This window comes from Bombina bombina, chromosome 1 (assembly GCF_027579735.1).
Source record: "Bombina bombina isolate aBomBom1 chromosome 1, aBomBom1.pri, whole genome shotgun sequence".
In the NCBI taxonomy this organism is placed as follows: domain Eukaryota; kingdom Metazoa; phylum Chordata; class Amphibia; order Anura; family Bombinatoridae; genus Bombina; species Bombina bombina.
This window is the reverse complement of record NC_069499.1, coordinates 437678396-437704012: the sequence shown is the minus strand read 5'-3', so window position 1 is coordinate 437704012 and position 25617 is coordinate 437678396. Positions and strand designations below refer to the sequence as shown.

The 25617-nt window shown below is 37.6% G+C and overlaps 1 protein-coding gene across 1 annotated transcript in view; it reads right to left on the bottom strand.

Annotated features, from left to right (window-relative positions):
• XIRP2 (xin actin binding repeat containing 2) overlaps positions 1-25617 on the bottom strand; it is a 247932-nt gene that overhangs the window by 18946 nt on the left and 203369 nt on the right. Inside the window, exon 8 of the mRNA XM_053698393.1 lies at positions 22240-22373. Within this exon, the coding sequence (XP_053554368.1) occupies positions 22279-22373 (95 nt within the window). The 3' untranslated portion in view covers positions 22240-22278. The remainder of the gene's footprint in view (positions 1-22239; positions 22374-25617) is intronic.

The following is a 25617-nucleotide window of genomic DNA, read 5'->3' as shown; positions in this document are numbered from 1 at the left end:
CAGGGCTGCAAAGGGCTTTAACATAGAGATATATACAAACACAAACACACACACATATATATATATATATATATATATATATATACACATACATATATACACTCACTGGCCACTTTATTAAGTACACCTGTTCAATTGCTTGGTAAAACAAATTGCTAATCAGTCAATCACAGGGCAGCAACTCACTGCATTTAGGCATCTAGACATGGTGAATATGACTTGCTGAAGTTCAAAACGAGCATCAGAATGTGGAAGAAAGGGGATTTAAGTAACTTTGAATGTGGCATGGTTGTTGGTGCCAGACAGTCTGATCTGAGTATTTCAAAAACTGCTGATCTACTGGGATTTTCATGCACAACCATCTCTAGGGTTTACAGAGAATGGTCTGAAAAAGAGAAAATATCCAGTGAGCGGCAGTTGTGTGGACGGCAATTCCTTGTTGATGTCAAAGGTAAGAGGAGAATGGGCAGACTGGTTTGAGATGATAGAAAGGCAATAGTAATTCAAATAACCACTCGTTACAACCAAGGTATGCAGAATACCATATCTGAAAGCACAACATGTTGAAACTTGAAGCAGATGGGCGACAGCAGCAGAAAACCACACCTGGTGCCACTCCTGTTAGCTAAGAACAGCAAACTGTCTCTACAATTCACACAGGCTCACCAACATTGGACAATAGAAGACTGGACAAACTTTGCCTGGTCTGATGAGTCTTGATTTCAGCTGCGACATTCAGGGGCTATGGTCAGAATTTGGCGTAAAAACATGAAAGCATGGATCCATCCTGACTTGTATCAACGGTTCAGGCTGGTGGTGTGATGGTGTGGGGGATATTTCTTGGCACACTTGAGCAACGTTTAAATGCCACGGCCTACCTGAGTTTTGTTGCTGACTATGTCCATCCCTTTATGACTACAGTGTACCCATCTTCTGATGGCTACTTCTAGCAGGATAATGCACCATGTTACAAAAATCAAATCATCTCAAACTGGTTTCTTGAACATGACAATGAGTTCATTGTACTTCAATGGCCTCTACAGTCACTAGATCTCAACCCAATAGAGCACATTTGGGAACAGGAGATTTGCATCATGGATGTGCAGCTGATAAATCTGCAGCAACTGTGTGATGCTATCATGTCAAAATGGACCAACATCTCTGAGGAATTTCTCCAACACCACAGTGTTGTCAGCAACTAACAATATTACCAATAATAGGTTAGTAACAATAACCTGTTATTAAAGTATTGACAGGCCATTGGTGCAGGAGGACAAGATTAAATTATTATTCAACTAGAAGGAGCAATTCCTATCCAGCACTGACTAGTACCATAAAATTTAGAGGATATAATACCTAGGTCTAAGAAGCCTCAATATACGAAAGAAGAAAATTGCCAAACTATAATAATAGTAATTTCACAAGTAACACAGGAGGAGCAAATAGAAGACATTTATTGGAGCAACCACAAGGCATGAAATAGCATAATTATAGCCATAAATGTAGCCTCTCCCTATCATAGTGCACTATGAATCCCAAAACATAAATAATTAATTAAATAACCATAAATAGTTGGAGCTCTCAAATCCAAAAATTGTGAAAAGAAAAGGATTATCAACAGTTCCTGTTTAAAGTCACAGAATAATTTTCCGGTTTTCCAGCACTACAATAAGAAAGTTCATATCCAAAAGTGAAGTTATCCTTGTATAGGAATATAACGGATAGTTGGAGTGATTTCAGCCTGCTACTACCCTTACTTAAGCAACTGCACTGTCTCCTGTGCACAGGTAGTTATAGCTGTAGCTTTGAAGGCAATCCCACAATTTGCACATTTCTTGAGCAACCGCCGTAGCGGTAAATACTTGCGATTCTAGAAGGAGTCCCACAATTCACGGATCAACACCTCCTGGGTAAGCCCTCCAGGGTGTTCGTCTCCTCCGACCGATGATGCAATGAGGTCCCAATAGATACGCCACCTGACAATCACTCACAACGATATCCTTGCTGATGGCAACTGCCTGTGATCCTCCGACAAATGCCACTTGCCAGCTACGCGCATTTCACCCCTTAGGCTCTGGGGCTTCTTCCGGCTCCAGTAGAAGTCACATGACTATGAATACCTGCAATCTCTTTTAAAGACAAGGACACGGAGGAAAACTCCTCCCGTTCTGAAGCCTTTAAAGTGTTTAAAGGAATATTTGGGGAAAAATGGTAACAATTTGCAAAAATGAAGAACACTTGTTACTAAATAAAAGACACTATATTACAGTATATGCAAAAATTAGATATTAAGCAATTTTGCAAAATTTGTAACATTTATTATTTATTTGCTCCACCCTGTTACATTGTGAATTTCTTCTCACAAACTATGATACACTCTCTCTTAGAAAACCTAAGAAATACTATTGCGATCATAAAGATCATATGAAATATATCAATAACATTTCTTCGTAATAGAAAGACAGTTTTTGAATAAATTGTTACTATGAACTATGTTGACATTTAATTTTTATACTTGTCTAATTTTTCACTGTTACTTTTATTATTGTTTATATCTGTAGGATACCTATAGAAGATATTTTATTAACTTTGAGTTAGGACTATGATATGTTTTACTTCCCATCCAAATAATTAGAACTGTGTTTAGTTTTGTTCAGGAAAGATTTTGGAAGATACTTTTAAATTTTTCAATCACCCAAGAAACATGCATAATTTATTTCTTCATTCATTCCTAATGGTGCAAGCGTTTTTAGATTAAAAATCCATTTGCATTCATTTTGTAATAATATTTTATCTAGATTGCCTCCTCTCTCTTGAAGATCAATTTTCTGAAGGCCCCTAAATTTCAGTTCATGCTTGTTGCTATTGTGTTTAAGAAAAAAATGTCTTGCTACACTACTAGTGTCTATTTCTTTGTTTTTAATGTCTCATTTATGTTCTTTCATTCTTTCCTTTAACTCTCTGTAGGTTTTCCCTACATAATAACTAGGACAACTACAGTAGACTAAATAAACTACTCCTTCACTAAGTCAATTTATATGTCCCTGAGTGTGCCATTGTTGACCATACTTATCAATGAATTTATTTCCTGTTACCCTATTCCTACAAACTGAACATTTTGTACAGCGAAAGTTACCATCTGTTTTTTTAACTAATTTGTCTTTGAGATTTGGTGCTTTTCTGGCTGTCATTTGTGGTACTGTACCAACACATTTTGCTATTGAGGAGTCAAGGGTTAAAACATGCCAATGTCTAACAAAAATAGATCTTATTTTTGCCCAGAAATCATTATATGTACTTATAAACCTTACTACATCATCTTTTGCATTACTTTTAGGTTTATATAAAATTTCCTGTCTGTCCAAGTACCTTGTTTTACTATAAGCCCATTTTAGGCAATCTTGTGAATACCCTCGTTCCTTATATCTTTGTTTTAAATCCCTCACTTCCAATTTGAAGGTATCAATTTTCGTGCAATTACGTCTGTGTCTCAGATATTGACCATGTGGAATATTATACAGTAAGTGAGCAGGATGGTGACTATGAGCTCGTAGCAGTGTATTCCCTGCTGTTTCTTTTCTATGAGTGGCAGTAATAATACACTGATTTTCATTTTTTATTATTAAATCCAAAAAACTAATCTCAATTTTACTATAAGAAAAAGTAAATTTTAGATTATAGTCGTTAATATTTAGAGACTTTATAAAGTCCTCTAACTTTTCTTCTGAGCCTTCCCAAAGCAGTAATATGTCATCTATAAAACGTATCCATAATCCTATATGGTCATTATATATGCCATCCCAAATTACTTCTTTTCCCAAGATCCTAGGTACAGGCATGCATAAGTAGGCGCACAGCAAGTGCCCATGGCTGTGCCTAGGGTTTGTTCTTACATTTTCTGATTAAACGTAAAATAATTATGTCTCAGTAAGAAATTCAGAAGGGAAGCAACAAAATGGGTATGTTCATTATATTTCTTACCTCTCTGTTCAAGAAAAATTCTACATATTTCAACTCCTCTATCATGTGGAATTGAAGAATATAATCCTTCTAAATTAATTGCTACTAGTAAAGTATCTTCAAGAATAGTGAGGCCTTCCAGTTTTTTTAAAACATCTGATTAATAGTGATGTCGCGAACCTAAAATTTTGTGTTCGCGAACGACAGACGCGAACTTCCGCAACTGTTCACGAACGGGCGAACCGGGCGAACCGCCATAGACTTCAATAGGCAGGCGAATTTTAAAACCCACAGGGACTCTTTCTGGCCACAATAGTGATGGAAAAGTTGTTTCAAGGGTACTAACACCTGGACTGTGACATGCCGGAGGGGGATCCATGGCAAAACTCCCATGGAAAATTACATAGTTGATGCAGAGTCTGGTTTTAATCCATAAAGGGCATAAATCACCTAACATTCCTAAATTGTTTGGAATAACGTGCTTTCAGGTATGTACACTACTGTTACACCAGATATGAGTTGCACTGGGGTGACACTGTGCCCTGGCAGGCAGGCACTGAAACGCACACGTGTGAAGGAAACTGACTTCTATTATTTAACACAGTCAAAAAAGTGTTGTTTTTTTTAAATCTACACTACTGTTACACCAGATATGAGTTGCACTGGGGTGACACTGTGCCCTGGCAGGCAGGCACTGAAACGCACACGTGTGAAGGAAACTGACTGCTATTATTTAACACAGTCAAAAAAGTGTTGTTTTTTTAAAATCTACACTACTGTTACACCAGATATGAGTTGCACTGGGGTGACACTGTGCCCTGGCAGGCAGGCACTGAAACGCACATGTGTGAAGGAAACTGACTGCTATTATTTAACACAGTCAAAAAAGTGTTGTTTTTTTTAAATCTACACTACTGTTACACCAGATATGAGTGGTGGCACTGGGCAAGTGGGCAAAGTATACGCTGTGAGCCTGACACACACGCTGACAGGCAGGCAACTGCAATTAGATTACACAGGAAAAAAAAAAAAAAAAGCAGACTGATATTCTAGCCCTAAAAAGGGCTTTTTGGGGTGCTGTCCTTACAGCAGAGATCAGATGAGTCAGGACTGTAGTGGACATTGAATACACTAGCCTAGCTATCGATTTCCCTATTAAATCAGCAGCAGCTACACTGTCCCTCCTCTCACTAAGAATGCAGCTTCCAAATGAATCTAAAATGAATGCTGTCCAGGAGGTAGGAGGGTCTGGGAGGGAGGGTCTGCTGCTGATTGGCTGGAATGTGTCTTCTGACTGTGAGGTACAGGGTCAAAGTATTACTCAATGATGACGAATAGGGGGCGGATCGAACATCGCATATGTTCACCCGCCGCGGCGAACGCGAACAAGCTATGTTCGCCGGGAACTATTCGCCGGTGAACTATTCGTCACATCACTACTGATTAATCTTTTACAAAGAGGGTAGAGTTTCAAGAAAGGGTCTAAGATTGTAAACAATATATTCGGAAATGTTTTCAGTAAGGGAGCCAATTCCAGATATTATAGGCCTGCCAGGTGGAGGCATTTTGCCCTCATGCAATTTTGGTATTGTATAAAAAGTAGGAATAATCGGGAACTTAACTTTTAAATAGTCAAATTCCCGTTTATTTATTATACCCTGTTTCAGTGCTTCCATCAGGATATTATCTAATTGTTGAGAGTATAATTCTGTAGAGTCTCTTTTTAAACCTTTGTAGTTTATTTTGTCATGTAATTGTGTTGTACATTATTGTAAATAGTCTGTTGTATTTAATATAACAACATTCCCGTCTTTATCTGAAGGCTTAATAGTAATGTTTTTGTTGGCTTTTAAATCTTTTAAAGCTAACAATTGTTTATTAGTTAAATTTTTGTCAGTTCTTAGTGTGTGTATATATAACAAAATGGGTATGTTCATTATATTTCTTACCTCTCTGTTCAAAAAAAATTCTACATGTTTCAACTCCTCTATCATGTGGAATTGAAGAATATAATCCTTCTAAATTAATTGCTACTAGTAAAGTATCTTCAAGAATAGTGAGGCCTTGAAGTTTTTTTAAAACATCTGATTAATAGTGATGTCGCGAACCTAAAATTTTGTGTTCGCGAACGACGGACGCGAACTTCCGCAACTGTTCACGAACGGGCAAACCGGGCGAACCGTCATAGACTTCAATAGGCAGGCGAATTTTAAAACCCACAGGGACTCTTTCTGGCCACAATAGTGATGGAAAAGTTGTTTCAAGGGTACTAACACCTGGACTGTGACATGCCGGAGGGGGATCCATGGCAAAACTCCCATGGAAAATTACATAGTTGATGCAGAGTCTGGTTTTAATCCATAAAGGGCATAAATCACCTAACATTCCTAAATTGTTTGGAATAACGTGCTTTCAGGTATGTACACTACTGTTACACCAGATATGAGTGACACTGTGCCCTGGCAGGCAGGCACTGAAACGCACACGTGTGAAGGAAACTGACTTCTATTATTTAACACAGTCAAAAAAGTGTTGTTTTTTTTAAATCTACACTACTGTTACACCAGATATGAGTTGCACTGGGGTGACACTGTGCCCTGGCTGGCAGGCACTGAAACGCACACGTTTGAAGGAAACTGACTGCTATTATTTAACACAGTCAAAAAAGTGTTTTTTTTTTTTTTAAATCTACACTACTGTTACACCAGATATGAGTTGCACTGGGGTGACACTTTGCCCTGGCAGGCAGGCACTGAAACGCACACGTGTGAAGGAAACTGACTGCTATTATTTAACACAGTCAAAAAAGAGTTTTTTTTTTTAAATCTACACTACTGTTACACCAGATATGAGTTGCACTGGGGTGACACTGTGCCCTGGCAGGCAGGCACTGAAACGCACACGTGTGAAGGAAACTGACTGCTATTATTTAACACAGTCAAAAAAGTGTTTTTTTTATTTTTTAAATCTACACTACTGTTACACCAGATATGAGTTGCACTGGGGTGACACTGTGCCCTGGCAGGCAGGCACTGAAACGCACACGTGTGAAGGAAACTGACTGCTATTATTTAACACAGTCAAAAAAGTGTTGTTTTTTTAAAATCTACACTACTGTTACACCAGATATGAGTGGTGGCACTGGGCAAGTGGGCAAGGTATACGCTGTGAGCCTGACACACACGCTGGCAGGCAGGCAACTGCAATTAGATTACACAGGAAAAAAAAAAAAAAAGCAGACTGATATTCTAGCCCTAAAAAGGGCTTTTTGGGGTGCTGTCCTTACAGCAGAGATCAGATGAGTCAGGACTGTAGTGGACATTGAATACACTAGCCTAGCTATCGATTTCCCTATTAAATCAGAAGCAGCTACACTGTCCCTCCTCTCACTAAGAATGCAGCTTCCAAATGAATCTAAAATGAATGCTGTCCAGGAGGTAGGAGGGTCTGGGAGGGAGGGAGGGTCTGCTGCTGATTGGCTGGAATGTGTCTTCTGACTGTGAGGTACAGGGTCAAAGTATTACTCAATGATGACGAATAGGGGGCGGATCGAACATCGCATATGTTCACCCGTCGCGGCGAACGCGAACAAGCTATGTTCGCCGGGAACTATTCGCCGGTGAACTATTCGTCACATCACTACTGATTAATCTTTTACAAAAGAGGGTAGAGTTTCAAGAAAGGGTCTAAGATTGTAAACAATATATTCGGAAATGTTTTCAGTAAGGGAGCCAATTCCAGATATTATAGGCCTGCCAGGTGGAGGCATTTTGCCCTTATGCAATTTTGGTATTGTATAAAAAGTAGGAATAATCGGGAACTTAACTTTTAAATAGTCAAATTCCCGTTTATTTATTATACCCTGTTTCAGTGCTTCCATCAGGATATTATCTAATTGTTGAGAGTATAATTCTGTAGAGTCTCTTTTTAAACCTTTGTAGTTTATTTTGTCATGTAATTGTGTTGTACATTATTGTAAATAGTCTGTTGTATTTAATATAACAACATTCCCGTCTTTATCTGAAGGCTTAATAGTAATGTTTTTGTTGGCTTTTAAATCTTTTAAAGCTAACAATTGTTTATTAGTTAAATTTTTGTCAGTTCTTAGTGTGTGTATATATAACAAAATGGGTATGTTCATTATATTTCTTACCTCTCTGTTCAAGAAAAATTCTACATATTTCAACTCCTCTATCATGTGGAATTGAAGAATATAATCCTTCTAAATTAATTGCTACTAGTAAAGTATCTTCAAGAATAGTGAGGCCTTCCAGTTTTTTTAAAACATCTGATTAATAGTGATGTCACTAACCTAAAATTTTGTGTTCGCGAACGACGGACGTGAACTTCCGCAACTGTTCACGAACGGGCGAACCGGGCGAACCGCCATAGACTTCAATAGGCAGGCGAATTTTAAAACCCACAGGGACTCTTTCTGGCCACAATAGTGATGGAAAAGTTGTTTCAAGGGTACTAACACCTGGACTGTGACATGCCGGAGGGGGATCCATGGCAAAACTCCCATGGAAAATTACATAGTTGATGCAGAGTCTGGTTTTAATCCATAAAGGGCATAAATCACCTAACATTCCTAAATTGTTTGGAATAACGTGCTTTCAGGTATGTACACTACTGTTACACCAGATATGAGTTGCACTGGGGTGACACTGTGCCCTGGCAGGCAGGCACTGAAACGCACACGTGTGAAGGAAACTGACTTTTATTATTTAACACAGTCAAAAAAGTGTTGTTTTTTTTAAATCTACACTACTGTTACACCAGATATGAGTTGCACTGGGGTGACACTGTGCCGTGGCTGGCAGGCACTGAAACGCACACGTGTGAAGGAAACTGACTGCTATTATTTAACACAGTCAAAAAAGTGTTTTTTTTATTTTTTAAATCTACACTACTGTTACACCAGATATGAGTTGCACTGGGGTGACACTGTGCCCTGGCAGGCAGGCACTGAAACGCACACGTGTGAAGGAAACTGACTGCTATTATTTAACACAGTCAAAAAAGTGTTGTTTTTTTTAAATCTACACTACTGTTACACCAGATATGAGTTGCACTGGGGTGACACTGTGCCCTGGCAGGCAGGCACTGAAACGCACACGTGTGAAGGAAACTGACTGCTATTATTTAACACAGTCAAAAAAGTGTTGTTTTTTAAAAATCTACACTACTGTTACACCAGATATGAGTGGTAGTACTGGGCAAGTGGGCAAGGTATACGCTGTGAGCCTGACACACACGCTGGCAGGCAGGCAACTGCAATTAGATTACACAGGAAAAAAAAAAAAAAAGCAGACTGATATTCTAGCCCTAAAAAGGGCTTTTTGGGGTGCTGTCCTTACAGCAGAGATCAGATGAGTCAGGACTGTAGTGGACATTGAATACACTAGCCTAGCTATCGATTTCCCTATTAAATCAGAAGCAGCTACACTGTCCCTCCTCTCACTAAGAATGCAGCTTCCAAATGAATCTAAAATGAATGCTGTCCAGGAGGTAGGAGGGTCTGGGAGGGAGGGAGGGTCTGCTGCTGATTGGCTGGAATGTGTCTTCTGACTGTGAGGTACAGGGTCAAAGTATTACTCAATGATGACGAATAGGGGGCGGATCGAACATCGCATATGTTCACCCGCCGCGGCGAACGCGAACAAGCTATGTTCGCCGGGAACTATTCGCTGGTGAACTTTTCGTCACATCACTACTGATTAATCTTTTACAAAAGAGGGTAGAGTTTCAAGAAAGGGTCTAAGATTGTAAACAATATATTCGGAAATGTTTTCAGTAAGGGAGCCAATTCCAGATATTATAGGCCTGCCAGGTGGAGGCATTTTGCCCTTATGCAATTTTGGTATTGTATAAAAAGTAGGAATAATCGGGAACTTAACTTTTAAATAGTCAAATTCCCGTTTATTTATTATACCCTGTTTCAGTGCTTCCATCAGGATATTATCTAATTGTTGAGAGTATAATTCTGTAGAGTCTCTTTTTAAACCTTTGTAGTTTATTTTGTCATGTAATTGTGTTGTACATTATTGTAAATAGTCTGTTGTATTTAATATAACAACATTCCCGTCTTTATCTGAAGGCTTAATGGTAATGTTTTTGTTGGCTTTTAAATCTTTTAAAGCTAACAATTGTTTATTAGTTAAATTTTTGTCAGTTCTTAGTGTGTGTATATATAACAAAATGGGTATGTTCATTATATTTCTTACCTCTCTGTTCAAGAAAAATTCTACATATTTCAACTCCTCTATCATGTGGAATTGAAGAATATAATCCTTCTAAATTAATTGCTACTAGTAAAGTATCTTCAAGAATAGTGAGGCCTTCCAGTTTTTTTAAAACATCTGATTAATAGTGATGTCGCGAACCTAAAATTTTGTGTTCGCGAACGACGGACGCGAACTTCCGCAACTGTTCACGAACGGGCGAACCGGGCGAACCGCCATAGACTTCAATAGGCAGGAGAATTTTAAAACCCACAGGGACTCTTTCTGGCCACAATAGTGATGGAAAAGTTGTTTCAAGGGTACTAACACCTGGACTGTGACATGCCGGTGGGGGATCCATGGCAAAACTCCCATGGAAAATTACATAGTTGATGCAGAGTCTGGTTTTAATCCATAAAGGGCATAAATCACCTAACATTCCTAAATTGTTTGGAATAACGTGCTTTCAGGTATGTACACTACTGTTACACCAGATATGAGTTGCACTGGGGTGACACTGTGCCCTGGCAGGCAGGCACTGAAACGCACACGTGTGAAGGAAACTGACTTCTATTATTTAACACAGTCAAAAAAGTGTTTTTTTTTTTAAATCTACACTACTGTTACACCAGATGTGAGTTGCACTGGGGTGACACTGTGCCCTGGCAGGCAGGCACTGAAACGCACACGTGTGAAGGAAACTGACTGCTATTATTTAACACAGTCAAAAAAGTGTTTTTTTTTTTTTAAATCTACACTACTGTTACACCAGATATGAGTTGCACTGGGGTGACACTGTGCCCTGGCAGGCAGGCACTGAAACGCACACGTGTGAAGGAAACTGACTGCTATTATTTAACACAGTCAAAAAAGAGTTTTTTTTTTTAAATCTACACTACTGTTACACCAGATATGAGTTGCACTGGGGTGACACTGTGCCCTGGCAGGCAGGCACTGAAACGCACACGTGTGAAGGAAACTGACTGCTATTATTTAACACAGTCAAAAAAGTGTTGTTTTTTAAAATCTACACTACTGTTACACCAGATATGAGTGGTGGCACTGGGCAAGTGGGCAAAGTATACGCTGTGAGCCTGACACACACGCTGGCAGGCAGGCAACTGCAATTAGATTACACAGGAAAAAAAAAAAAAAGCAGACTGATATTCTAGCCCTAAAAAGGGCTTTTTGGGGTGCTGTCCTTAAAGCAGAGATCAGATGAGTCAGGACTGTAGTGGACATTGAATACACTAGCCTAGCTATCGATTTCCCTATTAAATCAGCAGCAGCTACACTGTCCCTCCTCTCACTAAGAATGCAGCTTCCAAATGAATATAAAATGAATGCTGTCCAGGAGGTAGGAGGGTCTGGGAGGGAGGGTCTGCTGCTGATTGGCTGGAATGTGTCTTCTGACTGTGAGGTACAGGGTCAAAGTATTACTCAATGATGACGAATAGGGGGCGGATCGAACATCGCATATGTTCACCCGCCGCGGCGAACGCGAACAAGCTATGTTCGCCGGGAACTATTCGCCGGTGAACTATTCGTCACATCACTACTGATTAATCTTTTACAAAAGAGGGTAGAGTTTCAAGAAAGGGTCTAAGATTGTAAACAATATATTCGGAAATGTTTTCAGTAAGGGAGCCAATTCCAGATATTATAGGCCTGCCAGGTGGAGGCATTTTGCCCTTATGCAATTTTGGTATTGTATAAAAAGTAGGAATAATCGGGAACTTAACTTTTAAATAGTCAAATTCCCGTTTATTTATTATACCCTGTTTCAGTGCTTCCATCAGGATATTATCTAATTGTTGAGAGTATAATTTTGTAGGGTCTCTTTTTAAACCTTTGTAGTTTATTTTGTCATGTAATTGTGTTGTACATTATTGTAAATAGTCTGTTGTATTTAATATAACAACATTCCCGCCTTTATCTGAAGGCTTAATGGTAATGTTTTTGTTGGCTTTTAAATCTTTTAAAGCTAACAATTGTTTATTAGTTACATTTTTGTCAGTTCTTAATACTAAATACTATATGTGATACAGTTTGTTCTTCTTGAGAATACTCCTCTGAAGACAACTCTTCCAGACTAGTTAAAATTTGACGATCTCTTATGTCAAGTGTTTTATCATATGGTTTATTTTCAAAGGTTTTCTTTAATATTAATTTTCTAGCAAAAAGATTTAGATCCTTGACCACCATAAATTTGTCACATTTGTTTGTGGGTTCAAAGGATAATCCCTTGCCCAACAATTGAATCTGATAGTCTGAAAGATCTGCTTCAGAGAGGTTCACTACTTTTTTGTTTTTTATTAAGATTTCTGCTTCTCTTTTAATTGATTCTTGAGTGGGTATTTCTTGCTTTCTTGTGTAGTTTGTCTTATGCTTTCTACCTCCCCTCCTGGTTCTTTTTTCTCTTCTTGCCTCTGACCTAAAAAATCCCTTCTTCTACCATGTCTTTGCCTGAATCTTTGTTTATTTTTGTTCTTCATTTTTGCAAATTGTTGCCATTTTGCCCCAAATATTCCTTTAAACATTATAAAGGCTTCAGAATGGGAGGGGTTTTCCTCTGTGTCCTTGTCTTTAAAAGAGATTGCAGGTATTCACAGTCATGTAACTTTTACTTGAGCTGGAAGAAGCCCCAGAGCCTAAGGGGTGAAATGTGCGTAGTTGGCAAGTGGCGTTTGTCGGAGGATCACAGGCAGTTGCCATCAGCAAGGATATTGTTGTGAGTGATTGTCAGGTGGCGTATCTATTGGAACCTCATTGCATCATCGGTCGGAGGAGATGAACACCCTGGAGGGCTTACCCAGGAGGTGTTGATCCACGAATCGTGGAACTCCTTCTAGAATCCAAGTATTTACCACTACGGCAGTTGCTCAAGAAATGTGCAATTTGTGGGATTGCCATCAAAGCTACAGCTATAACTACCTGTGCACAGGAGACAGTGCAGTTGCTTAAGTAAGGGTAGTAGCAGGCTGAAATCACTCCAACTATCCGTTATATTCCAATACAAGGATAACTTCACTTTTGGATATGAACTTTCTTATTGTAGTGCTGGAAAACCGGAAAATAATTCTATGACTTTAAACAGGAACTGTTGATAATCTTTTTCTTTTCACAATTTTTGGATTTGAGAGCTCCAACTATTTATGGTTATTTAATTCATTATTTATGTTTTGGGATTCATAGTGCACTATGATAGGGAGTGGCTACATTTATGGCTATAATTATGCTATTTCATGCCTTGTGGTTGCTCCAATAAATGCCTTCTATTTGCTCCTCCTGTGTTACTTGTGAAATTACTATTATTGTAGTTTCACAATTTTCTTCTTTGGTATATTAAGGCCTCTTAGACCTAGGTATTTTATCCTCTAAATTTGATGGTACTAGTCAGTGCTGGATAGGAATTGCTTTATAATCTTCCTCTAGTTGAATAATAATTGAATTTTTTCCTCCTGCACCAATGGCCTGTCAATAATTTAATAATAGGTTATTGATACTAACCTATTATTGGTAATATTGTTAGTTGCTGACAACACTGTTTGTATAAATAATTTTCTGACTATTTATGTAGTCTTTCTAGTTGCCGTGCAACCTCAATTATATATATTATTTACCTAGGGTAAGATACCAACATATAGCATATTTAGATATGGCAGGTTTTGATAAAACAGAATGGGACTTTGATATGAATGAAACCTTTACCCTACCTGGTAGCTCAGCTACTATTGACCAAAATTCAGAAGAAAGCCAGAGTATATTAAAACTTTTAAAATTTATAAAACTAAAATATTGAAAGAACAAAAATTAAATTGGTAAATTTCAAATCTAAATAAATATCTTGAAGCAAAAATGATACCTAGGGGCCTACGTGTTAGAAAAAGACCTGGCTCTAATCTGAATGAACCCCTATTGGAGGATTTTCAGAAAAAATGGGATAACTATGCAAGTGAATGTGCATTTAATTGGATGAGACTAATGATAGATGAGAATGAATTGAGACTAAAACAAATACAAATTGATTTAACTGAAGAGAAAGAAAAAGTTGAATGGATAAGTAATGAGCAATATGACAAATTGATGGGAGTGGCTAAACTGGAGGTCAGAAAAATTCAAGATACAATTAAATTTAGAAAAAGAACAAAATTTGAAAGGGATTGGGATGACTATCAAAAAAACAAGTTTACAATTACTCATTGAATCAGACTAGTAGTTCACAATCAGGAAGTTCATATGTTGAAGATAAAAATAAACAAAGATTCAGGCAAAGACGTGGTAGAAGAAGGGATTTTTTAGGTCAGAGGCAAGAAGAGAAAAAAGAACCAGGAGGGGAGGTAGAAAGCATAAGACAAACTACACAAGAAAGCAAGAAATACCCACTCAGGAATCAATTAAAAGAGAATAATAAAAAACAAAAAACTAGTGAACCTCTCTGAAGCAGATCTTTCAGACTATCAGATTCAATTGTTGGGCAAGGGATTATCCTTTGCACCCACAAACAAATGTGACAAATTTACAGTGGTCAAGGATCTAAATCTTTTTGCTAGAAAATTAATATTAACGAAAACCTTTGAAAATAAACCATATGATAAAACACTTGACATAAGAGATCGTCAAATCTTAACTAGTCTGGAAGAGTTGTCTTCAGAGGAGTATTTTCAAAAAGAACAAACTGTATCACATATAGGATTTAGTACTCTTAAAAATAAATCAATTCATATGCCTTCACTAATAACAGTACCAAGTGTGTACAATTTTGTAAAATTGGTAGAAAAGGACATATTAGAAATGGATAACAACTTAAGAACTGACAAAAATTTAACTAATAAACAATTGTTAGCTTTAAAAGATTTACAAGCCAACAAAAACATTACCATTAAGCCTTCAGATAAAGGCGGGAATGTTGTTATATTAAATACAACAGACTATTTACAGGAATGTACAACACAATTACATGTCAAAATACACTACAAAGGTTTAAAAAGTGACCCAACAGAATTATACTCTCAATAATTAGATAATATCCTGATGGAAGCACTGAAACAGGGTATAATAAATAAACAGAATTTGACTATTTAAAAGTTAAGTTCCCAATTATTCCTACTTTTTATACAATACCAAAATTGCATAAGGGCAAAATGCCTCCACCTGGCAGGCCTATAATATCTGGAATTGGCTCCCTTACTGAAAAAAATTCCGAATATATTGATTACAATCTTAGACCCTTTCTTGAAACTCTACCCTCTTTTGTAAAAGATTCATAAGGTCTCACTATTCTTGAAGATACTTTACTAGTAGCAATTGATGTAGAAGGATTATATTCTTCAATTCCACATGATAGAGGAGTTGAAATATGTAGAATTTCTCTTGAACAGAGAGGTAAGAAATATAATGAACATACACATTTTGTTGCTTCCCTTCTGAATTTCTTACTGAGACATAATTATTTTACGTTTAATCAGAAAATGTATGAACAAACCCTAGGCACAGCCATGGGCACTTGCTGTGTGCCTACTTATGCGTGCCTGTACCTAGGATCTTGGGAAAAAGAAGTAATTTAGGATGGCATATATAAGGACCATATAGGATTATGGATACGTTTTATAGATGACATATTACTGCTTTGGGAAGGCTCAGGAGAAAAGTTAGAGGACTTTATAAAGTCTCTAAATATTAACGACTATAATCTAAAATTTACTTTTTCTTATAGTAAAATTGAGATTAGTTTTTTGGATTTAATAATAAAAAATGAAAATCAGTCTATTATTACTGCCACTCATAGAAAAGAAACAGCAGGGAATACACTGCTACGTGCTGATAGTCACCATCCTGCTCACTTACTGTATAATATTCCTCATGGTCAATATCTGAGACACAGCCGTAATTGCACAAAAATTGATACCTTCAAATTAGAAGTGAGGGATTTAAAACAAAAATTTAAGGAACAAGGGTATTCACAAGATTGCCTAAAATGGGCTTATAGTAAAACAAGGTACTTGGACAGACAGGAAATGTTATATAAACCTAAAAGTAATGCAAAAGATGATGTAGTAAGGTTTATAAGTACATATAATGATTCCTGGGCAAAAATAAGATCTATTTTTGTTAGACATTGGCATGTTTTAACCCTTGACTCCTCAATAGCAAAATGTGTTGGTACAGTACCACAAATGACAGCCAGAAAAGCACCAAATCTCAAAGACAAATTAGTTAACACAGTTCTAATTATTTGGATGGGGAGTAAAACATATCAAAGTCCTAACTCAAAGTTAATAAAATATCTTCTATAGGTATCCTACAGATATAAACAATAAAGTAACAGTGAAAAATTAGACAAGTATAAAAATTAAATGTCAACATAGTTCATAGCAACAATTTATTAAAAAACTGTCTTTCTATTATGAAAAAAAAATTAATTGATATATTTCATATGATCTTTATGATCGCAATAGTATTTCTTAGGTTTTCTAAGAGAGAGTGTATCATAGTTTGTGAGAAGAAATTCACAATGTAACAGGGTGGAGCAAATGAATAATAAATGTTACAAATTTAGCAAAATTGCTTAATTTCTTATTGTTGTATATACTGTAATATAGTATCTTTTATTTAGTAACAAGTGTTCTTCATTTTTGCAAATTGTTACCATTTTGCCCCAAATATTCCTTTAAACACTTTAAATGCTTCAGAATGGGAAGAGTTTTCCTTCGTGTCCTTGTCTTTAAAAGAGATTGCAGGTATTCACAGTCATGTGACTTTTTCTGGAGCCGGAAGAAGCCCCAGAGCCTAAGAGGTGAAACGCATGTAGCTGGCAAGTGGAGTTTGTCGGAGGATCACAGGCAGTTGCCATCAGCAAGGATATCGTTGTGAGTGATTGTCAGGTGGCGTATCTATTGGAACCTCATTGCATCATCGATTGGAGGGGACGAACACCCTGGAGGGCTTACCCAGGAGGTGTTGATCCGCAAATTGTGGGACTCCTTCTAGAATCGCAAGTATTTACCGCTACGGCGGTTGCTCAAGAAATGTGCAAATTGCGGGATTGCCATCAAAGATACAGCTATAACTACCTGTGCACAGGAGACAGTGCAGTTGCTTAAGTAAGGGTAGTAGCAGGCTGAAATCACTCCAACTATCTGCACTATGATAGAGAGTGATAGTTTGGCACTCACAGACTGCACTGGTTACACTGGTTACAAAACAACTACTTCCTCAAAGTGCCATTACAGATTCACACTATGTTGCAATTTTCTGTTTCCTTTTTTATGGGATCTCACTGAGGAATGCTAACAAGCTGAAAAACTCATCCAGAGGACACAGACATATCCTTTATTCAGAACTTTATTTGGTTTTCCTTTTATGATTTTTGTTATCACATTTATTTCACATTTTTTTTTCTTTGTGATATTTGGTATATTTATTGTAATTACACATCCTAAGCCACAGCAAACTCCACAGCCCTGAACACTGACAGACAGCTGCAAAGTTCCCAGAAACTCAGGCAGTTAACCCCAGAGCAGGCCCGCAGGGAAGCATTACAAACATTATTAACACAACACACAGACAACCTGGCACTCACCAGAAGATTCACAGTAATGTTTAAAAGCAAAACTGGGGGACGTCAGTTACATTTGGTGCCAAAGGGTCAAGCCCAGGACCACATTAAGGTCCCCCCCTTCCTGGGACCCTAAACAAGCACCCACACAATGCATACTTTGCAGCTGTCTGTCAGTGTTCAGGGCTGTGGAATTTGCTGTGGCTTAGGATGTGTACCCATAAATAAAAAGAGAGAAGCGCTCAACCTGGGAACGAACAATAGCATAATAGCTTGTTCTATGGCTAGTTACCACCCTAGAAGCAGCCTCTTTTTGCTCAATATGTGCCTTTCACAGAGAAGTTTGCTGTGGCATAGGATGTCTACCCAGTCCAATCTGTGATTCCGGTCCATTCCTGTGTTTTGTATTTACATAGGGGAGGTTACAAAAGCCTGTTTCACCCTGGGAGGTTAGAAAGTCAGTAATATCCAGCACTAACGCCAACAGTTGCAAGGTACAGCTATGGGCTCCAACGTCGCCCCTAACTATGCCAATATTTTTATGAATCTCTTTGAGGAGAAGTTTGTTTTTGAAAGTGCCCTATTTTGTCAGTGTGGCGCCACCTGGTGGCGCTACATTGACAATATCTTTGGGGTTTGGCTGGGATACGTTGGGGCCCTTGAGCTTTTTGTATCTGAATTGAACCATTCAACCAACAATATTAAATTCACATTGACCTTTAGTGAAAGCTCTATTGACTTTCTGGATGTGACCGTGATCAAGGATGGATTCAGTTTCAAAACTGATATTTTCAGGAAAGAGACTGATAGAAATAATTTATTAATGTATGACAGTGCTCATCATCCCTCCTTGATCAGGTCACTACCTAAAAGTCAACTACTCAGGGTCAAACGGATTGTCACAGAAGAATCCAAGGTCCCAATGAGATTGGTTGAGATGGGTGATACATTTCTGAAACGTGGCTATCCGCATGATCTAATTATGGACACCATTGATATGGTGTCCAAGTTGGACCGTGATGCCCTTCTAAAATCTAAAAAAACATCAGATAAAAATCAAAAAAGGATGGTATTTGTATCTGAGTTTTCTAGACAGAGTGATCAGGTGTTGAAAATAATACAGAGACATTGGGGCATCTTGAAAAGATGCAATACTGATGTTGAGGAGTTTGACAAGTTTCCCATGACAGCCTATAAGCGCAGTAAAAGCATCAGGGATTCACTAATATGGGCTGACATTGGCTCTGCCAAATCTATATCTCAACAGTTCATCACCAAAAAGAATCTTGGTTGTTTCCCTTGTCTCGGGTGTAGTAACTGCAGTTGCATTGTGAAAAGTCCCTATTTTGCACATCCACATAGTGGGCACAAATTTTATTATAGGGATTTTTTCACTTGCAACAGTAGTTACGTTATATATATGATCAAGTGTCCATGTGGGAAGGCCTATATTGGCGAGTCCACTAGGAGGGTACGTGATAGAATAACTGAGCACAAGAGCAACATCAGGTGTGGTAAAGTGTCAGCCCCTGTGGCCCATCATTTTTTGGCAGCAGGTCATCAAATAGGCCAACTTCGGTTCCAGGTGATCGAACAGGTGAAAGTCCCTAGAAGGGGTGGCAATAGGGACGTTTTACTCAAGCAACGAGAGTCCTTCTGGATTTTTCACCTTGACACCTTGGAACCGAAGGGGCTTAATAGAGAAATAGATTGGTCAGTTTTCTATTAATCTTTTTATTAATTTTTTTCTATCATGTCTGTCTATAAAGAAAATCTGCTTTGTCATTTTCTATAGTTATAGACAATTATATTGTACATAATATTGTGATAGGTTCAACATTTGACATTACTTGAATCTGTAATTAGGGCTTCATAGCTGTTTGTTTTTAGCTATTATTTTTTAGGAGACTATACACCTAGGGGGCCGCCAGATGGTGCTGTCCCTTTACTGTTGCATTGTTAGAAAGATTGTAAGGGTTAATCCCAGGTAAGCTATTTAAACAGGTGTATCTGTATAGGTTGTTATCACATGATTAAGGGGCAGACTGCCCGAAACATTGTGGTTACTGGACCCTGCTGTCTCTACAATAAAGTAAATCACTTTTTTGGCATACTGGTGAGCTTCCATCTTTTTTCTTCACCCTGGGAAGTTCCCAGTTGGTTTATTTGAAAGTATGCATTGTGTGGGTGCTGGTTTAGGGTCCCAGGAAGGGGGATACCTTGTCATAGTCCTGGGCTTGATCCTTTGGCACCAAATGTAACTGACTTCCCCCAGTTTTGCTTTTAAAGTGATGGTAAACTCTCCCCTTTATAAAATCAGATCTGGAATGTAAGCGCTATTTTAGATGGAGTTTAATTCATTTGCTGTAATGAAGATGCAGTATAACTTAGTTATTAATATAGATATGAAATTCAAATACTGCATGCTCCTCCGCCCACTTCAAAAGTAAACTTTTCTGTGAGCTAACAGATTGAATTGTTGTCCAATCAGCGCTCTCCCCATATGGCACTTTTGTTGTAGCTAGAGCATTGATTGGAGAGTAATTCAATCATTTAGCTGACAGGAGAATTGACTTTTGAAGTGGGTGGTGTAACGTGGGGTATTTGAATTTCATATCTATATTAATAACTAAGTTATAGCGCATCTTCATTGCACATGATGAATAAAACCCCATCTAAAATAGCGCTTACATTCCAGATCTGATTTTATAAAGGGGAGAGTTTACCATCACTTTAAACATTACTGTGAATTTGCTGGCGAGTGCCAGGTTTTCTGTGTGTTGTATATATATATATATATATATATATATATATATATTTTTTTTTTTTATTATTATTATTATTATTATTATAATTTTTATTTTTAACAACAAACCATCAGATATACTGTATATAGAAATATATATTTGAAAATACCACTAGAAACTAATGGTCAGCGCTTCTACATACAATACTATGCCACACACATCATGCCACACACACACATCACGTCATACACAGAGACACATCATGAAAGTCAATTGGAAACCTTCTTTTTAATAGGAATAATTTTATAGGGAATGTTTTGAGTTTAACGTTCCTTTAAGAGTAGCATAGGGGTTTTTAAAGGGACATGGAAAGCAGAAAATAAACTGCTCTAAAGTTTTATTGTGGTTACTTTTACATGAAAATGCCTTTAGGCATAATTTTTTTACTCAAAGGGGAAATTAATGAATCTACTGTTTATTATGCATATAAAAAATGTGCAATTGAACAGTACACATTAAAACTATATTTGCATTAAAAAGATAATGTTAAACGGTTTGAATTAATATGAAAACTGCCAGAAAATGTTCAACACTTAGGGATAGACTGAGGCTAATAACATTTTCATTTAGGACAGGAACATCCATTTTTTCATAAAATAAAAACTTAGACATATTAATATGTTTTCTTTTAACTCCAGCAAATTAAAAAAATGACTTTCAGTTTTGTTATAAAACTACCTTTTTATTAAAGATTCATATACTGTATACTGGAGCCAACTGGCTTGCTGAGGGAAGTGAAATTGTGCAAATATATCATATATCTAACAAGTAAACAGACTGTAAGAAATTATATACCTGCAAGAGGTTGCAAACTCAGCTGTGGTCTGCAGCTCAGGAAGCCTCTATATGTCTCAGGAAGCTCCTTCCTTCCAGCTCCCCATGGATAACTCTGGAAGTCCTTTTCTCCCCAGCAGAGCACTGGAAGCTGCTCCCCTCCACTCCAGTGCTTCCCTCTCCCTACAATTTGCAGGCCCTCGGTGCATGGCATTCTGGAACCTAGTTACTAGCTGAAGCCGTGCAGCCTATAGAGGGCCCAGCAGTATCAAATAAAATTTTTAGTGCAGCGGTCAGTGTGGGGCCCCATTAAGGCCCCAAAACCGAATGCCGGCACCCTGTCAGGGTCTGGACCCCCCCCCCCAGCTCACTGGAGTTACCCCTTTCACTCTCTGAAAGAGGCTCTACTGCAATGTGAAGAACATTGGAATATGAAATATTTATATTTCCTACCAGGTTAGCACACTTGAGAAAGCGCAATCAGGTTTGCGCAACTTGTTCGCACACTATTTAAGTCTATGGGTGAATACGTTAACACGGTTGCGATATTCAAAGTTAGGTTTTCTGTACATGTTGGGTTAGTGCACAAGCGAAAAGTTTTTACTTTCAACTACCCGACATGTGCAAAAAGCTTACTTCTAGCAGGGTTACCACGCAAGCGAGAGCGCAAACTACTGCTCCATTTGTAAGCTAGACCTTTATGGGCATATCCTTGAGAACAACAAATGATTGATTAATGAGCAAAAACTGTTCAAATACAAAAATAAACACAAAGGAAAAATTCCCCATACAACAATACTCTGCAGTAGGGTATAATAAGTAATTTGGAATACATTAAGATAAAACTAATTTATAGTGTCCCTTAATATATTACTATATTTATTTCTTTGTTTTATTTTTGCTTGGTGCCACTCACCTTAACCTGTTGCCACAGTGGCTGCAGCGGAAGCAATTCTTATGATAGATCTGCTTGTCTGTCATTAGGGATTCCATTGGGTATACCTTCTTTTGACAAATAATACAAATTTCCTTGACCTGATGCAGCATTTTCTAGAGAAAAAAAAAACATTTTTAAAACTCTGCTATAAAATATTAAATACATTTAGGAAAACATTATAAAAAGAATCATGCAGTAACCACTTGATACAAATTTGTAGATAAATCAACAGGAAACCAAAAAAAAGCAAAAAACTTCTTGCGTTCATCACACAGTGTCTGAGCATTAGTCAGACAGTAGATGCAGGTTAGCTGGGATACATTCATAAGCAGCAAATTGTTAGAAACTTGTTAAGATATACAGTACTAGACATGTGCAGCTGTGAAAAATTTGGTTTGGCCAAAATGTTTGGAACAAATCGTCAAGGAAATTAGTTTCCCTGAATATTCATTGACTGCATTATTCAACATTCGTTTAGTTTTAAACAAAATGAATGCTGAATCTTTTAAAGGGAATGTAAATTTTGATGCTAAAGTGCCCGGTTTTTAAAACTTTGATTAAAAACAGGGGCACTTTAATTCATCAAAATTTACATTTCACTCCTGTTGTGAGAAAAAACTTACCTTTTAATCTTCACAGCAGCTCCAGCTTGCTCCGGTCTCACAAGCCATTTCTGATGTCAGAAATGATTGATAGGTCATCCTCCAATCACAGCTTCCCCCCCGGGGGATTCAGTGTCTGATTCACTGCTGTGATTGGAGGAAGCCGATGCCTCATTTTAGACCCAGGAAGAGGCTTTGAAACGGGAGGAGGAAGCTGGAGCTGCTGTGAAGATTAAAAGGTAAGTTTTTTTTCACAGCAGGAGTAAAATGAAAATTTTGATGAATTAAAGTGCCCCTGTTTTTAATCAAAGTTTTAAAAACCGGGCACTTTAGCATCAAAATTTACATTCACTTTAAGAACAATTACATTCATTTTTGTTAAATTAATGTAAATGTAACAAAAAGCTACAGGTAAAAGAGTTCACCTGTAGCTTTATACTTACCTTTAGCGTGCAGACCCTGAGAGCCGCAGCACTAAGCCAACTATAAGCACAACCGGTGGTTTGTGAATAAGAGGGCCAGGTTAGCACAGCTCTCCAGCACACAGAAGGTAAATACTTTTACCAATTAAAAGAAACAAATCAATACTAACTAAAACAAAATGAATATCCCTGTTTCGTCACAAGTTTGAAAACAAAAACAAAAGCACATGTATATATATTGGATCAGCCAATAGGATGAAAGCTCAATCCTATTGGCTGATTGCAACAGCCAATAGGATTTTTCCCCTTTAATTCCTATTGGCTGAAAAAAAAATTCAGCCAATAGGAATGTAAGGGACACCATCTTTGAAGATGTCACCTAAAGGGAACCTTCAGTTTACGACGACTGTAAGAAGAGGATGCTCTGCATCGGATGTCTTGAAGATGGACCCGCTCTGCGCCGGATGGATGACGATAGAAGATGCCGTCTGGATGAAGACTTCTTATCGCTTGGATGAGGACTTCGCCAGCTGGATGAAGATCAAGGAGGCCGCATGGATGAAGACTTCTTGCCGCTTGGATGAGGATGGATGTCCGGACTTCGATAACCGTAAGTGGATCGTTGGAGGTTAGTGTTAGGTTTTTTTAAGTTTTTTTTGGGTGTTTCTGTTTAGGTTAGGGTTTTGGGCAATATAAAAGAGCTAAATGCCATTTTAAGGGCAATACCCATCCAAATGCCCTTTTCAGGGCAATGTTTAGCTTAGGTTTATTTAGATAGGTTTTTATTTGGGGGGTTTGGCTGGGTGGGTGGTGGGTTTTACTGTTGGGGGTTGTTTGTATTTTTTATTACAGGTAAAAGAGCTGATTTATTTGGGGCAATGCCCCGCAAAAGGCCCTTTTAAGGGCCATTGGCAGTTTAGTGTAGGCTAGGGGTTTTTTTTTATTTTGATAGGGCTATTAGATTAGGACTGGAGTAATTCGTTTTTATTTTTGAAAATTTCGTTTTTTATTTTTTATAATTTAGTGTTTATTTTTTTTGTACGTTAGAAAATTGTATTTTAATAATTTAATTTATTTTATTTTATTGTAATGTTAGTTTTTAGTGTAAGGTAGCTTAGGTTTTATTTTACAGGTAATTTTGTATTTATTTTAACTATGTAGCTAGTAAATAGCTAATAACTATTTACTTACTAGTCTACCTAGTTAAAATAAATACAACTTACCTGTTAAATAAAAATAAAACCTAAGATAGCTACAATATAACTATTAGTTATATTGTAGCTAGCTTAGGTTTTTTTTTACAGGTAAGTATGTATTTAGTTTTAAATAGGAATTATTTAGTTAATAATTGTAAGGTTTATTTAGATTTATTTTAATTATATTTAAGTTAGGGGGTGTTAGGGTTACGTTAGAGTTAGGGTTAGAGTTAGGCTTTGGCTTACGGTAGGGATAGGTTTAGGGGTTAATAACTTTAGTATAGTGGCGGCGACAATGGGGGCGGCAGATTAGGGATTAATAACTGTATGTAGGTGGCGGCGATATCGGGGGCGGCAGATTAGGGGTTAACAACTGTAATGTAGGTGGCGGCGATATCGGGGGTGGCAGATTAGGGGTTAATTACAGTAATGTAGGTGGCAGCAATGTTAGGGGCAGCAGATTAGGGGTGTTTAGACTTGTAACTTTTTATTTCCCCATAGACATCAATGGGGCTGCGTTACGGAGCTTTTGCTTCTGCGATCACAGGTGTTAGGCTTTTTTTTTTGACGGCTCTCCCCATTGATGTCTATGGGGAAATCGCGCACGAGCACGTCAAAGCAGCATTTGATTTTGGTGCGGTATGGAACTCAACGCAACCATATCGCCTGCGCAAGCCTGCTTTTTAAAAACTTGTAATAGCAGCGCTATAGGGAGGTGAAAAAACCTCGAAAATGTTGCGGTCGTTAATTTCCCTATCGCGCTCAAAACTCGTAATATAGCTGTTAGGGAATATATTTACGTAATTTCCTATGCCCAATTTCTCTTAAAGTGGCAAAACAAAACAAAGCAAAAGACAGAAACACCAAACAAATATTTTCCCCAATACATTATTCTGTACACATCTTCCTTAAAATATCAGCTATTTTAACATGCATCAATTTCTATTTATTAGGATACTCTATCTACAAGGTAGAGTAAAAAACTCCCTAGTGCCTATGTTGCATGTGATTGGAATATTTACACTGCATTTACTATATTCACCCACATTGTTGAAGGGCATTACAACCCCTTATTTTAAAGGGCTAATATATGGCCTCTGAACAGGGAATCCTTTCAGATATTCAGATACTTTATAT